The sequence below is a fragment of the Triplophysa dalaica genome, chromosome 2, assembly GCF_015846415.1.
Source record: "Triplophysa dalaica isolate WHDGS20190420 chromosome 2, ASM1584641v1, whole genome shotgun sequence".
NCBI classification, from domain to species: Eukaryota; Metazoa; Chordata; class Actinopteri; order Cypriniformes; family Nemacheilidae; genus Triplophysa; species Triplophysa dalaica.
In genome coordinates this window covers 27,331,429-27,346,197 of record NC_079543.1, presented here as the reverse complement: position 1 = coordinate 27,346,197, position 14,769 = coordinate 27,331,429, and the positions used below count along the sequence as shown (strand labels likewise).

Here is a 14,769-nt window from a genome sequence, read left to right as displayed (position 1 = left end):
AACATGATGTGAAACCGAGAGAGAAACAGACAAAATCATTTAATTTCTCATTTGCAGTTTAAATTCTTCATCAGAATGAATCCATTTAAAAGTGATTAAACATGATTACTGTGTGCCATTTTTCATATTTTATTTAAAAAACATATCTTACAGACTTTTTAGGCCACATTTACATTGCATTACATAAACTTGAAAATCTATTTTGTTATGACATTATTCTATTATAGTACTGCCGTGGTTTTTGTAGAGGTAAATAAATCATATAATGTTTGTGTTTGTTGTGTTTAGTTTGTGTATTGTGTAAGTGAGTTAAGAACCATCACTCACCCTGCATCTTCACTAGTTTAGACATGTATGTGTTGTAGAGCGAGTAGATTCTCTCAGTCTCTCGGTCACCATCCACATCTAGCTGAATGTTTGCAGGAAGTCCACTGTGCGACAAAAACACACAATCTGAACCCTCATACACGAACAAAACAAAATTGATACACAGATTCACTCAGAGATTCGCAATATGAACCCTCATCCAGTGACACAACGCCTAACTGAATCACTATCTGAACCCTTATTCACAGACAAAACATAGATGATTCACTCAGAGATTCCCAATCTAAACCCTCTTCCTCTGATACAACACCAAACTGATTCACAGATTCACTTAGAAATGTACAATATGAACTCTTTCACTGATACAACGAGAAACTGATTCCCTCAGAGATTCACAATCTGAAACCTCATCCAAAGACACCAAACTCATCCATAGATTCACTAAAATGTCTCTTAATGTATTTATGTACAATCTGAATTCTCGTCCACTAACACAACAATAAACTAATTGAAAAATTCACTAAGAGAATCAGAACACCACAGAATTTATTTTATCAAAATCAGAACCTTCATCAACTGACACGATAACAGAATTGATTCACAGATTCACCCAAAGACACCCTCATCCACTGACAAAATCCAAAACTAATTTGCTGATTCACTTACAGATTCAAAATCAGAACTTTCATCTACTGACATGATACAGAATTGATTCACAGATTCACTCAAAGATTTAAAGTTAGAACCTTCATCCAGAGAACTGATTAGAGATTCATTTACATATTCATTCTCAACACAGGATTAACAGCTGTATTTTTACTTTACTTTGTTCAGCTCAAATGTGATTCTGTCAAAAGTTCAGAAACACATGCAGGCGACTCACCCCGTGCAGGGCGTGCAGCCGGGCGCCGTGTCTGCAGACATCTTGCAGCAGAGCCAGTGGCCGTTGAGGTATGCGGACGGGTGGTACGTGCTCAGTCTCTTCCGGTTACATTGACTGACTTTTGTCAGGATATCGATCCAGTCGCGTGCCTCCACACAGTTATTGGCCTGGATGTAGAGGGCCCGCTCTGGCTGGATGACCTGGAACATCTGGTGAAAGAGTCACAGCCACAAAAAATAAATAAATAAAACCATTGCAGAGAAACCACATACATGTCACTCCTGTAATCTAAGATACTACAGTTGACATCACTACACTTATTGTCCCAGCTTGTCTTATTCAAATTATTTAATTAGAAACCTATTATAAAACTAATAAAACAAAGGTTAATTTATCACTGTTAGGTGTGTATTTCTCACGTTTTTCATTTTGAAGGATTCTTCCTCCAGTCTCTCGACAGCCAGAATGTTCTCTATAGGTATGCTGCACAGAGCGCCCTCTCCTGGACATACACAACAACAGACACATCCCTTTTGATTATAAGAGTCTCTTTTAAATTCTTATTTCATAGCAGTTAAACACTAAAATGCAACACAAAACATTCAGATTGTAGTCCTTATTTTTGTTGATTTCATAATATCAGTATGTGCGCAGAGCTCCACGTGAAACGTGACGGATACGCTCCTCGTAGTGAGAGTGAAGGACAAACCCGCCGAGTTACCTTTGGTTTTATGGTACGTGAACTCGTGGTTAGTGAGGCGGAACCATCTCTTCTTGAAGTTCTTCAGACCGAAGCGGTTTCGCCCCTGAGCACGTTTGATCATGAATCTGGAGAGATGGAGGCCGGCGAAGGTTAGAAAGTCAAATCTTCACAGAAACCAGTTAAAGTCTAACTCAAGCTCCCTCCGGTCTGATTCATACACCAACGACAACTAATATTAACAAACTCCTTCTCATGTCATCACAGAACCAACAGCACATTTTTCCAGACATTTTCCTGGACAAACTAGGCATCATTTGCAGGTTTTTTGTGTATTAAGGACGACATTAACCATATTTCGAATTTCCCTCAAGAAAAGCGAATTTCGAAGTGACTCCTCCGTGTTTAGCACACACAGCACAACAATGACACAGGCTGTTTCTATTACGGGATGCTTTAATTCTACGTGGTTTCTTAATTCAATCTGAACTGATCACATATACTGTGAGGGTCATATTTAGGGTCAAAGGTCACAATGGCATCTAAGCGCAGACGCGTCTTACCTGCCAGAGCCCTTTGCATCAAACCTCTTAATACCGAGTTTAACACTCCTGCGTCCAGCAGAGGAACACAAACACACACACGTGCTGAAATATCACACGAACGCACACACGCGTTTCTGATGTGTTATCATCAAACATGTGCTACTCACCCTTCTTTTAGCATGATGGGCGTCTCAATGCTCTTCTGGTCCCAGCGACCGGACGATGATATCAGATCTAGAAACTGAGACAAGGAACGCACAAACCTAATGATTTTTAGTGCATATAACATTTTGTTATCTTATCTCAAGCAGTAGTTCACTTCAAAATACGTAAGCCCCTATTTCCTTTCCATAGTATGAATAAAGATGAGTCAATTATTTTGTACTGAACTACTGCTTTAAGAACATTGAGACATTTTTATGTGTCAAAAGTGTCCCGTTCTGTGATTGAAGAAAATCTATAAATACATCAATGAAACGGTAAACGTCAGTGATAAAGTTTTGAACGGTTCGCTTACGTTTTTCACAGCATCAGCGTACTTTTGCTCATTGAAGTAATCGTAAAATGCAGCCATGTAGGACTCTTTGAAATTGGCCTGTCAGAGACGAAGAAAAACATGTTTGTTGTCATTCTTTAAACGGCACAAAGGAGCTATTTATAGATATCCAGACTCACAGATTTGGACTTGGCGAGACTCCCCAGAGTCTGGATGGTTTTGGAGATCAGAGTGAGGGTTCGTGACGTGCACAGATCCTATTTAAAGACAACAGTAGGTAAGAGTAGATCATTTTCATTTCATTCGTTTCTGACTGTTTAAAAGGAATCTTTAAAAAAAAGGTCAGCCCATCTGAAGGCACACAGATTGTGATAGAAAAGTGTTTTAGTGAAAAACAAACTGCTTCAAAACAATACTGAAACCCCCTTCTGAATTAAGAGATGTAAATACACACCGGGTGATGCGGCCGCAGGTGAAAAAGATTTGGTGACAAGATCGCAGGTGCAAAGAACCGGAGGAAGATGAAACTACTGACAGCTGTGTACCGCACGTCTGGATCAACTGCAAGAGAACCGACACATCTTTATGAATCTCTTTGTCTGTAAAAATCAAGTGTAAGGAATCAAGGATCCTCGCTGCAATGCTTATCTTTGAACTGAAGGGGGTGATGTGAACTGACTTTTTAACAGGCGAGGAAAAATACACTTTTTGGATGAAAATGGAAGAATAAAAAAAGTGAGAATGCGAGTATAAGGGTTATACATGATGTCTCTGGGTCGGGGCACATGCTGTGATGTAAGCAGTTACCCTGAAAACGTGTCGCTGCGGACTCTCGTAGCGCGAAGAAAATATCGCACATGACCGTCGGGCAGCTGACGCCCGAGCAGGTGATGACATTGAAGATGCGGTCGACGTAATGCCGCAAGTTTTCCTAAGGGAGGATATATGCAGAATAAACATCAGGCAGAGGTGACCCGACATGCAAAAAACTGGTGTTTACAGTAAAGCTGCAGTGCTCTAGCTTCATGTAGCAGTTTTTGTTTCTAAGGCAGCAAAAGTGTTGAGTTTGACTTTATATATGTATAATCTTACACATCTGTGTCAACGCACCAATGTGACTCACCCTGTTTGTATCCAGATTCTCAGACTCTTTTAGCTTGACGGGGTCGATCTCACATGGTTTGTGGTCAGTGCAAATCTACAGAGACATGAAACAGCGAAGTTAAGTTAACCCTTGATAAACTCAGCACCACGATGCTGGACTGTAAAGGGAAATGCTGGATGTCACTGGATTGTTCTAGTTGTCTTAATGAAATAGTTCACCCAAAAATCTGTGATCATTTACTCTCCCTCTTGTTATTTCAAACCTGTATGACTTTCTGCTGCATAAAAAAGAAGATATTTTGAAAACTGTTGGTAACAGAACAGCACGGCCCATCCGTTCACTTCATCAGGGTTCATCAGTGCAAGTGAATGTGGGGGCTGTTAACAACATTCTTCAAAATATATTTTGTGTCGTGTCAGACAGGTTTGAAATGACAAGAGGGTGAGTAAATGATTTTGAAGGTGAACTGGTCCTTTAAAACCATTTTTATGACCCTTTCCTCTATGGAACAAAATATGATATTTTGTGAAATGTCTGATTGGTTTTGCCAATAGGGGCCAATGTTTGGTAACCAACATTTCAACATTTTTTGTGTGTGTTCTGCAGAAGAATGTCATATGGGTTAGAATGACACGAATGTGACTAAATGCAGAATTTTCATTTTGGGTCAACTGTCCCTTTAAGAATTTTACTCGTGAGTCTCTTTAACATTCCGTCTCTAGATTGCTCTGACCCTCCTCCAACGACTCTAATGTTTTAACCATGCAAATCATAAGTCAGATACCATCACATCTCTACGTGACATGTGTGCAGGACTTAGAGTTACAAGCTGAGGTTTAATACTGTAGGTTCAGGGTGTCTGATATGACCAAAAATTACCATGGTGCGTCATGTAAACACTAACAAACAGTTCAGTGAGAGAACCATAAACAGACTCACTTCATCTATGATGGGCTTCAGCGTGACCTGCAGGTAATGCATCCCAGCTAGTTTCATGGTCTCATCGATGCATTTAGACGTGAGGGAGTTTCCTCTGAAAATTGTGTTGGGATCCCTGAATCGACAGAGGAACTTTAGCTCAAAAACACACACAAACTGGCTGGTTTGATAAACATTGTGTGTTTTTGCTCACTGTGTGCGATTGATCTCGGCGTGGGCAATGGCACTGAGGAAAGGCACGATTTTCCCGTAGTGCAGGAAGAGTCGGACCAGAGGGACGGCGGCTTCCTGTTTCTCTCGGCACACCTCGCCCAAGATGTGCGCGGTAGATGCGGAGACGGGCTGTGACGCAAACACACGCTCGCATGTTTACACAGTCTAACTGAGCAAATGACATGAAAACCCTCACAGACTTTTATAAACAAACACACACACCTGGAAGTGCGCAGAGTGCAGCAGCAGGTCTCTTAGCGGGTTATAATGCTCCGTAGGGAACACGTGGTCCTCGGTGTAAACGATGTTGAGTCTTAGCGATCCCAACTCATCAGCTTTAACAGACTTGTTGCTGTTGTCTCTGGGCTTAAGGAAGTACCTGGGAACGCCAGATCACCCTGTCAGCTTATCATGACACCAATTTATTACAAACACAGAAAGTGATGTTGTGAGGGTCGTACCATGCGTCGTGAACGCCCGACTGTCCCAGCACCCTCAGGGGCACCCGTACCTCTCCCAGAAATTCGTCTCCGAACTTCATGTTGCTGGCGTTCCACAGGTCCACCCTGAGGGGAAAGTTAATGATCGAAGGTTACGGCACACTTACTGAACAATTCTACATGTGTGTAGTGATAAATTATCGATATAACTTCCCACGAAATGTTCAACTTTCTACTCTTTATTTGAATATTAATATATTTTTAATATATTATTAAATATCTATTAAAATGTTTTGTTGCTTAGTTGTTTCAAGGAGGCATTGCAAAAATAACACACAGTACACGCGCAAAAGCTTTTTAAAGGGATACTTCACCCCAAATTGAAAATTCTGTTATCATTAACTTCGAGTTGCACATTTTTTTGTTCTGATGAACACAGAGAAAGATATTTGGAAGAATGCTTATAACCAGACAGATTTTGTCTCCGATTGACTTCCGTAGTAGGAAAAAATACAATGGTAGTCAAAAGTGCCCCAGAACTTTTTGCTGTCCTACATTCTTCAAAATGTCTTTGGTGTTCAACAGAACAAAAAAAACTTGATAAAGTATTTTTCCTACTATGGGAGTCATTGGGGGTGAAATCTGTTGGGTTCTAAGCATTCTCCCAAATATCTTTCTCTGTGTTCAGAACAAACTCAAAGGTGAGTAAATGATGACAAAATTGAAGTATCCCTTTTAGTCAAGACTGCTGTATTAAAAAACAAGAGAGCATCAACAAAATATTAATAATTGATATAATAATTGATATAGAATTGATATAGAATAACTGCTCACTTTATTTCCTGTGTATTTTATGTATATTAAAATAAACCCATAATTCCTGATACACTGAGTACTATTATGTAAACACATATTTATTGTGGATGTGATTCAGTGCGATTAATTGTTTGACAGCACTAGTTTTGAGATTGTATTTAATCAAACGTGAAAGGTCATTACTTTACGCACTACTGTATTTCATTTTCAATATCTCCCAATGTAAATCAATGCTGTCTCAAGGATGTTTCCTAACACTTTGTACTAGAAAAATCATCCAGACTCACTTGAGAGCCAGTTTGTCCACATCATCTTCTTCTACATCAAACTGGCGTTTGGTGTAGCTTAGCGGTTTGGTCACCTGTGAGATAAAATGAGAAAAGATAAAGTTACAGGCAAATAAAAACGGTTTAGTGCATCAGACACACTTCTGTCAACTTCAAGTAAATCCCACGCAATCTTAAGACTTGGGATCAATGACATTCTCACTTCTACAGAACACAAAAGAGGATGTTTTGAAGAACGTTGGCAGCCAAACAACACTGGACCCCATTGACATGGTATGGACACAAAACCACTGAGACATTTCTCAAAATATATTCTTTTGTGTTTTAACTGAAGAAACAGTCACACAAGTTTCAAACCACATGAGAGTGAATAAACGATGACAGAATTAGTCTCTATCCCTTTAAAGAATGAATGATGTGGTTTCTTCACGTACCATTTAAATAATGTAATAACAGAATAAACAGCAGCCTTGTGCAATGCGTTATTTAAAGCTGGTGACAGACATGCACATCAGATTCGAGAAAGCATTTGAACTTCAGAGAAAACCGAAGTGAGATTACGATGAGTGCTTATGGAGACACAAGGCTGGTCTGACAACACTGGAGTGTCAATAAATCACAAATTATAGTTTTATATTAAAAAAATGCCCTTTTACAACAATCTGAGGCTAGTAAAAGAAGATGGTGATGATGATGATGAAGCTGTATGTGTGTAAGACTGTGAGACAGTGAAGACAGCAACGACTTAGAGTGTGTCTAAGAGCGAAACTGATCCCGTCTACAAACACATGCAGGACTGTGTGAGTGATAGAGGAAATAGAAACACAGCTGTCCAGTCAAATAATGTTCACGGTTATCGTCTCGTGATTAGCGCAAGAGCCTCCTCAAATATTATAGCAGCCAGTGTGGAGGTTCTGGGAAATAGTGTTAATTAAGCTAACGAAAATAATGACGAAAAGTATTCATCAACGACTGTTTTCCCACGACGAAAAGTAAGGACATTAAACAACAACTAAGACTATATCAGCACCCAATATTGTTGACGAAATAGTATGAGCCTAAAATGTAGTTTTCTACTTGTTTGTTTCTGGTGTTTGAATAAAAACATCCCACCTCACGAAAACCCGTACGCTAGTAATTTGCGAACTTAAAGACCTGTCAAGATGTCATGCATTCTGACTTCCTTACACTCTTAAACGGATGGTTTCTCATGCTTAAAATGGTCAACTTGTTAAAAATCGAGTTGGACCTATGATGTGTGTGTTTGTTCACGACATTTCAGTGATGGGTGTTAAATAAACGATGGATATAACGCTGGGTTTGAAACTAATAGATGCCCTGGTCCCAGTGCTAAACGATGCCAGACACCAACTGCACGCTGTAAGTCAAACTAAGTCATTCGTCTGTGTTTTGTTGGCAATGGCCGTGTACGTTCATAATGTACAAAACATGAAGGGATTAACGCGATGATGTGTTGTGTGCTCGTGCTGTAGTTCCATCCCACTCTCCCTAATAGTACCACCTCTAGCAGCTTGTGTTTTTCCAGAAATGATTGTACAGCTTTATCTCTCTTTTATAAATTAGATCAAACAAAATACTCTTCAAAGCTACGACGTATGCAATTCTACTGTATAGGGACTCAAGATTAATATGAGATTGGCAGAAATTGACCATGATACGTGACCTTTAAGGGAGAGGTTGGATGTCTATAAATCCTATGCACTTATCAAACCTCTGTGGAAATACTTCTTAGATGAAGCTAGATGAAGTTGATAAACTATGCACATGATTTGATATTCTATCGATTTGTGCTTATTGGTAAAAGAGATACTTTTAATGAATTAGCAAAATAACTATTTTTATCCTTTCAACTGTTATACATCATCACGAAAACATGACTAAGTTTGTATTGACTAAAACGAGATTAAAATGTATAGACTAAACAAAAACAGGACATGGATGACTAACGAAGACCAATACTAAAAAGTATGTGTCGTGGGACTAAAACTAACACTAAAATAATAAATAGCTGACAAAATGAACACTACTGGGAAATAAACAGTTCACTGAGCTGAAGCCATTTACACACACACAGTTTCTCATTTACTGTGGTAGACTACAAGATACTGATGCAATTCTACAACCTCAAACAGACCCCTGATGGTCAATTCATCAGCAATAAAGTTAGTGTTGTTTAACCGCTACCACTTCTGTATATATATAAAACATGAGCATTGGTTCTTCATGAATGTACATTGTGTAAAGTACATTTCAGTTGTGTCTTTGTGTGTGGGATGGAGGGTGTGGAAAGTGAGAAACCGCAAGACATCATTATAATATGACACTAAACCTCAGACAAGATGATTCACAGTTTCATATTAGACTGAGCAGCTGAAGATAAGACGACACTTCCTGTTTGAAGTTAACATTCGCTTCTCATAGTAAAGAGTCTTACTGAAGTTCCTACCTCAAAGAAGAAGGTTTCATCAAAATGAGGATTGTTGTTTTTACGTTTGACTTTGGTCTTCTTGGCCTCTGACCTGCAAAAGGCAAGAGAAGTCGACCATCAAGAGATGCAGAAATGAGGAAAATATCTGAATGCTGCATTACAACTTTAGAGTCTGTTTAGAGTCTGAATATGATTTATCAAAGTGACAATATTAAGTTAGGGTGCCTTGAGAGTGAGTAAAACATGGGGACATTTTGAATTGCTGTCGAAATGGCTCTTTAAAAGGCATTTTGATTTTATTGTAACTAAAGGTCCTTTTATGAAGGCCTGCTCAGTCTAACTATTAGTAAAATGAATTAATATTAATTTAGCCCTAAATAAAATGACCCACGTGATGACCTTTCACCCGACGACTGCATCTGGGATGACCCCTCACATTCAGAGGCCTTCAGTAGTTTAGCGCATTTCCAGGATACCTACCCTTCGCGGCTGCCAAAAAGTGGTGTTTTCGGCAGAGCGTTGTGCTTTTTTATTGACTGATCTAATTAATATTATTGTAAGTAGCGTTTATTAATATTAAAGGGATAGTTTATCCAAAAATGAAAAATCGGTCATCATTTACTCACCGGTTGTTTCAAACATTTATTTTTGTTCCAATGAACACAGAGAAAGATATTTGGAAGAATGTTAGCAATTTTCAGTTCTGGGACATCATCCACTACCATAGTAGGAACAAATATTGTATTTTTTTGCACTGTTTGAAAACATAATGAGATATTTTGAAGAATTTACGAAAACAATTAGTTCAAGGGCACCTTTCACTACCATTAGATTTTTTCTACTATAGTAGTCAACAATGTCCCGGAACTGAAAATTACTAACAGTCTTCAAAAATATCATTTACACAGGTATGAAATAACACGAGTGTGAATAAATGATGATTATATATAATATTATAAAATAGCCACCAAGGAATGTATCACGCTATTCAGTTTTGCTGTATTGATGTTTTGAGCACAGCCCTATTTAAAGGTCTTTGCACGACGATGCATCAAACAGTTATGATGTCTACTCGAAACCAGCAGTTTCCACAGCAATGCATTAAACGCAAATTACTGACTCACACGCTAATCCTTCATCTCAATGTCCCAGAGCATCGTGGGAGTCATGCCACTGGAAACCCTTAACTGACATGTGTAAATTGGATTAGCAGAGATTTTTCTGTGTGAGCTCTGATGTTACCTGGAAGGGCCGAGTAATGACACTGCAGCGTACGGGTCGCACTGACCGTTCACTATCGGCAGATCCTGACACTCCAAAACCCTGTGAAAGAAAAAGATCATCATCAACACAAGAGAATGTCCGAAACCTATCTTCAAACAACGCTAGAAATCAAAAGACTCATCAACTCATCATAATCAATCATGAATATGAGGATGACACATTCAGGTCTGGTAAAAATATAAACATTTGTGAACACCCCGGCGACCACCATCCAGATGTTGTTCGCATGTAAGAAAATCAAATGTTCCAGTAAAATTCTCAGTAAATTCCTCACATTTATGGTTTTATTTGAACATATTTCATATTAAAGCTACACCCGTGGTCCTGGGCAGAACTCTATGATATCTATAATAATAAAACAACGTGATTTACAGTCCATATATTCTGAACATTTATCAGTATGCAAAACAGCAACACACCACAAATAGCTTCCAAGTAAACACTATCCTATATGATGTCATTTTCGGCCAATCAGAAGCCATCTCAGGTCGTGTCCTGACATAAAATGAAATCCGCGGGGAATTACACAAACATCGTCCTGGGAGACGGGTTCACATGTTCAATTCAGAGCAGAAAACTGACATTCACAGCAGATTCCCATTCTTATTTGTGTACCAGATATTTAATGTCATATGGAAATGAATGATTGTTGTGTATGTGTGCTGCTCGTTTACTGAATGAGGAGGGTTTATAGCATCACTAATACCAGATCCCATCAGAGCACTTCCTGTGTGTTAAGCCTAATCCTGCTTTGCCTGGTCATTCAGCTGTCCATAAAAACAGCATCAGTGACGTGCATCGCAGGACAATAACAGACAAACCTGCTGCGAGTGCCAAATGAAGCTTTCAGTCTCTCAAATAGAACTCAACAATCAGAGCCATGGCGGTTATTCACCCGCATGTCATTTAAAATCTGCATAAATTTTGTTCTTTTGAAAGTCAGCAAAAGAAGATATCTTGAAAAATGTCTGAAACCTGTGAATCGATTTTGCATTGTCTGTGAATGAATCATAGTGCAACGTTTGCATAAATGTTCCGCTGTTGTCTTATCTGCGTCTCGAAACGAAAGATTCTGTGAATGAGAGCACCGTGACTCTAAACTCATTACCCAGAGTGCTTCAGGGTGGGAAGCTGTCCAGAGACGTAGAGCCACCGATGCAGAGACGGCACTTGACGTGACGGCATGTGCACTCACGCAAAGACATGCGAATCTTATCGTATGCACGTATATCAGAGGAAACGCTCCACGGGATGTTGAATTTAAAATGTATTGAATGTGCTGAATTATAATTTTGTTTAGAAGTATTGCATCAAAACTATTTGTGTACACGTACTGTATTTGAAAGAATTTGATGTGAATGAAAGTATTCAGGGCCATGTTATCATTCTATTCTACTTCCTAACATTTGCAATTCTGATATCATCCTACAACCCCGAAGGTCACACGCGGACACAGCAGATGTCAGTTTGCTTTTTCACTTTTACTTTAAATAAACCCTCAGGTGCAAATCAAAACACATTAAAGCACGTTTAGTCACTCGCCACAACAAACACAGCAACATTCACACACAACACCAACGTTCAACAACAGAGAGGTTTGCTGGTATTGTGTACTCCCCCGACATCACTGATCACATGACTCTGAGCGGAACGGTTTACCACTCTCTCCTGCAGTGGGAGGGTCCTGTGTGTTCTATTTCGATTACCATACAAACACACAACACTGTAATGTTATGCACGCATGAAACACTAATCTACTGCGAAGTGGACAATTTACCGTATCCCACAATGCAATCTGCTCAACTAGACCTACTTCTCCAGCGTGACTGCTGTCTAGACAGATGAGATGCTGAGCTCTGCTTGACTCCGACACGAATCAAACAACAAGAGAAAATGTATTCAACTGAGAATATTTTCCTCCTGTTCATCGTGGCTTCATTTCTGTACTGAGGATGATGTTAATCGCACTTTGTTGTGCTGCTGTGTGTTAGAATGCGGACACGCTCTACAGATCAACAGCCCTTCAAATGTTCTCAATGTACCAACGGCACAGTGTGTTTACAATCCGAAGTGACCTTCAATGACAGTTGAACATTAACATGGAGTTTTTTTAAACATATTTAAATGCACGCCTCCCCTTTAAAGCCACAAAAATACAGCACACACTCCTGATACATCTTATCTCAGCGATCAATAAATCCTTTGCTTGACAGGTTTACGGCGGCTGATCGATATTGAGGTGATTCTGCAAAACTGATCTGGACTCAGACTTGCTATTTGCTGTGAGCTGGCTGAGTAAACTTGCGATCGGCCGCCTCACCGTGTTGCCAGCTTGTGGCAGATGACTCCGCTGTCGGTGATGACCTCACTGAGACGCAGTTCCAGGTGAACTTTTCCCTGCGGAGGAAAGAACAGCGTTACCATGGTTACACCCGCCACCCGAAGAGAGAGAGACAAAAGAGCAAAACGTGAGAAACAAGTGAAAATGGATGCGAGGTCTCGTGTGGTCTGCGTGTGTTCGAGCTGCCGGTGAGTCACAGGCACCCGTGTGTTTCGCACTGCATGATGGCGATTAAAAACACGAACATCACCAAAGCATCTGTCTGAAATCTCAGTATATTCTCCTCAAAGAATACGGTGCAAATTTGGGATACCTCAACCAAAAATGAAAATCATTTACTCACATTCGAGTTCCAAATCTGTATATATTTCTTTGTTCTGGTGAACACAGAGAGAGATATTTGGAAGAATGCTTATAACCCGACCGATTTTGCCCCCCCATTGACTCCCATGGTAGGAAAAAATACAATAGTAGTCAATTGTGCCCCAGAACTGTTTGCTCTCCTACATTCTTCCAAATATCTTCTTTGGTGTTCAACAGAACATACAAAGATGATAAATACATTTTTCCAACTATGGGAGTCAATGGGGGGCAGATCTGTTTGGTTATAAGCATTCTTCCAAATATCATTTTATGTGTTCATCAGAACAAAGAAATATGAACAGATTTGGAACAACTCGAAGGTGAGTAAATAATGACAGAATTTTAATTTTTGGGGAAGATCCCTTTAATCTCACTGAAATCTGGGATAAATTGCTGAAATATGACCAAGATCTCATCTGTGATTTTCTTTCATATGGAAACATGTCTATTATAATCAGACAACCTGAGAAACATCTAAGAAGGAGTTAGTATTTAAGAAACGTAAATGAGATCTTTATTTAGTCTCATGAACTCATGAAAGAGAAACTTCTGAGCAATAAAATCCTGTGGGTAGAAACAAAGTTGCTCTGTTTAACTTCAGCTGACATCATCAATATGCAAATGTCCCTTATAAAGAGCATGGGCTGTTCTTACTGACACACAGCACAACAATGAGCTCTCTATGGACGGACACTCTGCTCTCTTCATCACACACATCCTTCCTCTCCTCACTGGCTCAATGAATGCCTCTGTGTTTGTGAGGGAAGATATCTGCTCCACATGCATACAGATGTTGAAGACAGAGTGTGTGATTGTGTGTGTGGGAAATTGTGAATCTGATACGTTACTACAACGGATTTGTTACATCTGGTCATTTGTCCCGATTTATCCCAGACAGCAGCGAAGGATCAGGAGTTCACGGTCTTTAAATTGTTGAATGGTTTTAACTTTGTTGGTTATGCTGCATTGGCAACGAAATTAGCTAAACGCCCCGAACACGAAAATTTGAAGCAAATCATTTGCGAATTATGTAAACGATTAAATTGTAAATGTGCACTTAGATGTGAGATAGTGTCGATGATGTGTGATACACTACACGTGAAAGTAACATTCTGTCATGAAACCGTTCAGGAGCTCAAGGTGAAGGGACACGCTCGCTGTTTGTGGTCAATACATGATGTTTGTTTTGAAATGCGCCGCGCCAAAACGGTTCCTCACACGCATAGATTGAGAGATACAGATGCTGTTGGGTGTTTTACTTTCAAACCATACACAGCCGCAGAAAAATATTAAGAGACCATTTTAAAGGCCACTTACAGTTTCACTGAATTTACCATTCATTGGTGTGTGTTTAGGTAAAATTACCTTTTGGGGTTTATTCTGTGAACTACTAAGAAAACCATACTCAAATTTATTAATTTGCAGAAAATGAAAACTGTAAAAACAGGTCAAACTAACAGAAAAGACGCACTATTTTTTATCAGACTTTAAATACGGCAAAGAAAACAAGTTCATATTCAATTTTAAGCGACACAACAGCATTTGTACATGTACTTACGAAAAGTTCAACAATATTTTTAT

General features: G+C 39.4%; 1 protein-coding gene across 1 annotated transcript in view; it reads right to left on the bottom strand.

The window, feature by feature from the left end:
- rasa3 (RAS p21 protein activator 3) overlaps positions 1 to 14,769 on the bottom strand; it is a 30,535-nt gene that overhangs the window by 2,636 nt on the left and 13,130 nt on the right. Inside the window, exons 5-22 of the mRNA XM_056739067.1 lie at positions 12,805 to 12,881; positions 10,443 to 10,523; positions 9,219 to 9,291; positions 6,752 to 6,825; positions 5,670 to 5,774; positions 5,431 to 5,587; positions 5,189 to 5,337; positions 4,996 to 5,110; positions 4,075 to 4,149; positions 3,759 to 3,882; positions 3,406 to 3,512; positions 3,131 to 3,208; positions 2,973 to 3,050; positions 2,623 to 2,696; positions 1,932 to 2,038; positions 1,630 to 1,712; positions 1,211 to 1,419; positions 328 to 431 (exon numbers count right to left, since the gene is read on the bottom strand). Coding sequence (XP_056595045.1) covers positions 328 to 431; positions 1,211 to 1,419; positions 1,630 to 1,712; positions 1,932 to 2,038; positions 2,623 to 2,696; positions 2,973 to 3,050; positions 3,131 to 3,208; positions 3,406 to 3,512; positions 3,759 to 3,882; positions 4,075 to 4,149; positions 4,996 to 5,110; positions 5,189 to 5,337; positions 5,431 to 5,587; positions 5,670 to 5,774; positions 6,752 to 6,825; positions 9,219 to 9,291; positions 10,443 to 10,523; positions 12,805 to 12,881 — 1,870 coding nt within the window. The remainder of the gene's footprint in view (positions 1 to 327; positions 432 to 1,210; positions 1,420 to 1,629; positions 1,713 to 1,931; positions 2,039 to 2,622; positions 2,697 to 2,972; positions 3,051 to 3,130; positions 3,209 to 3,405; positions 3,513 to 3,758; positions 3,883 to 4,074; positions 4,150 to 4,995; positions 5,111 to 5,188; positions 5,338 to 5,430; positions 5,588 to 5,669; positions 5,775 to 6,751; positions 6,826 to 9,218; positions 9,292 to 10,442; positions 10,524 to 12,804; positions 12,882 to 14,769) is intronic.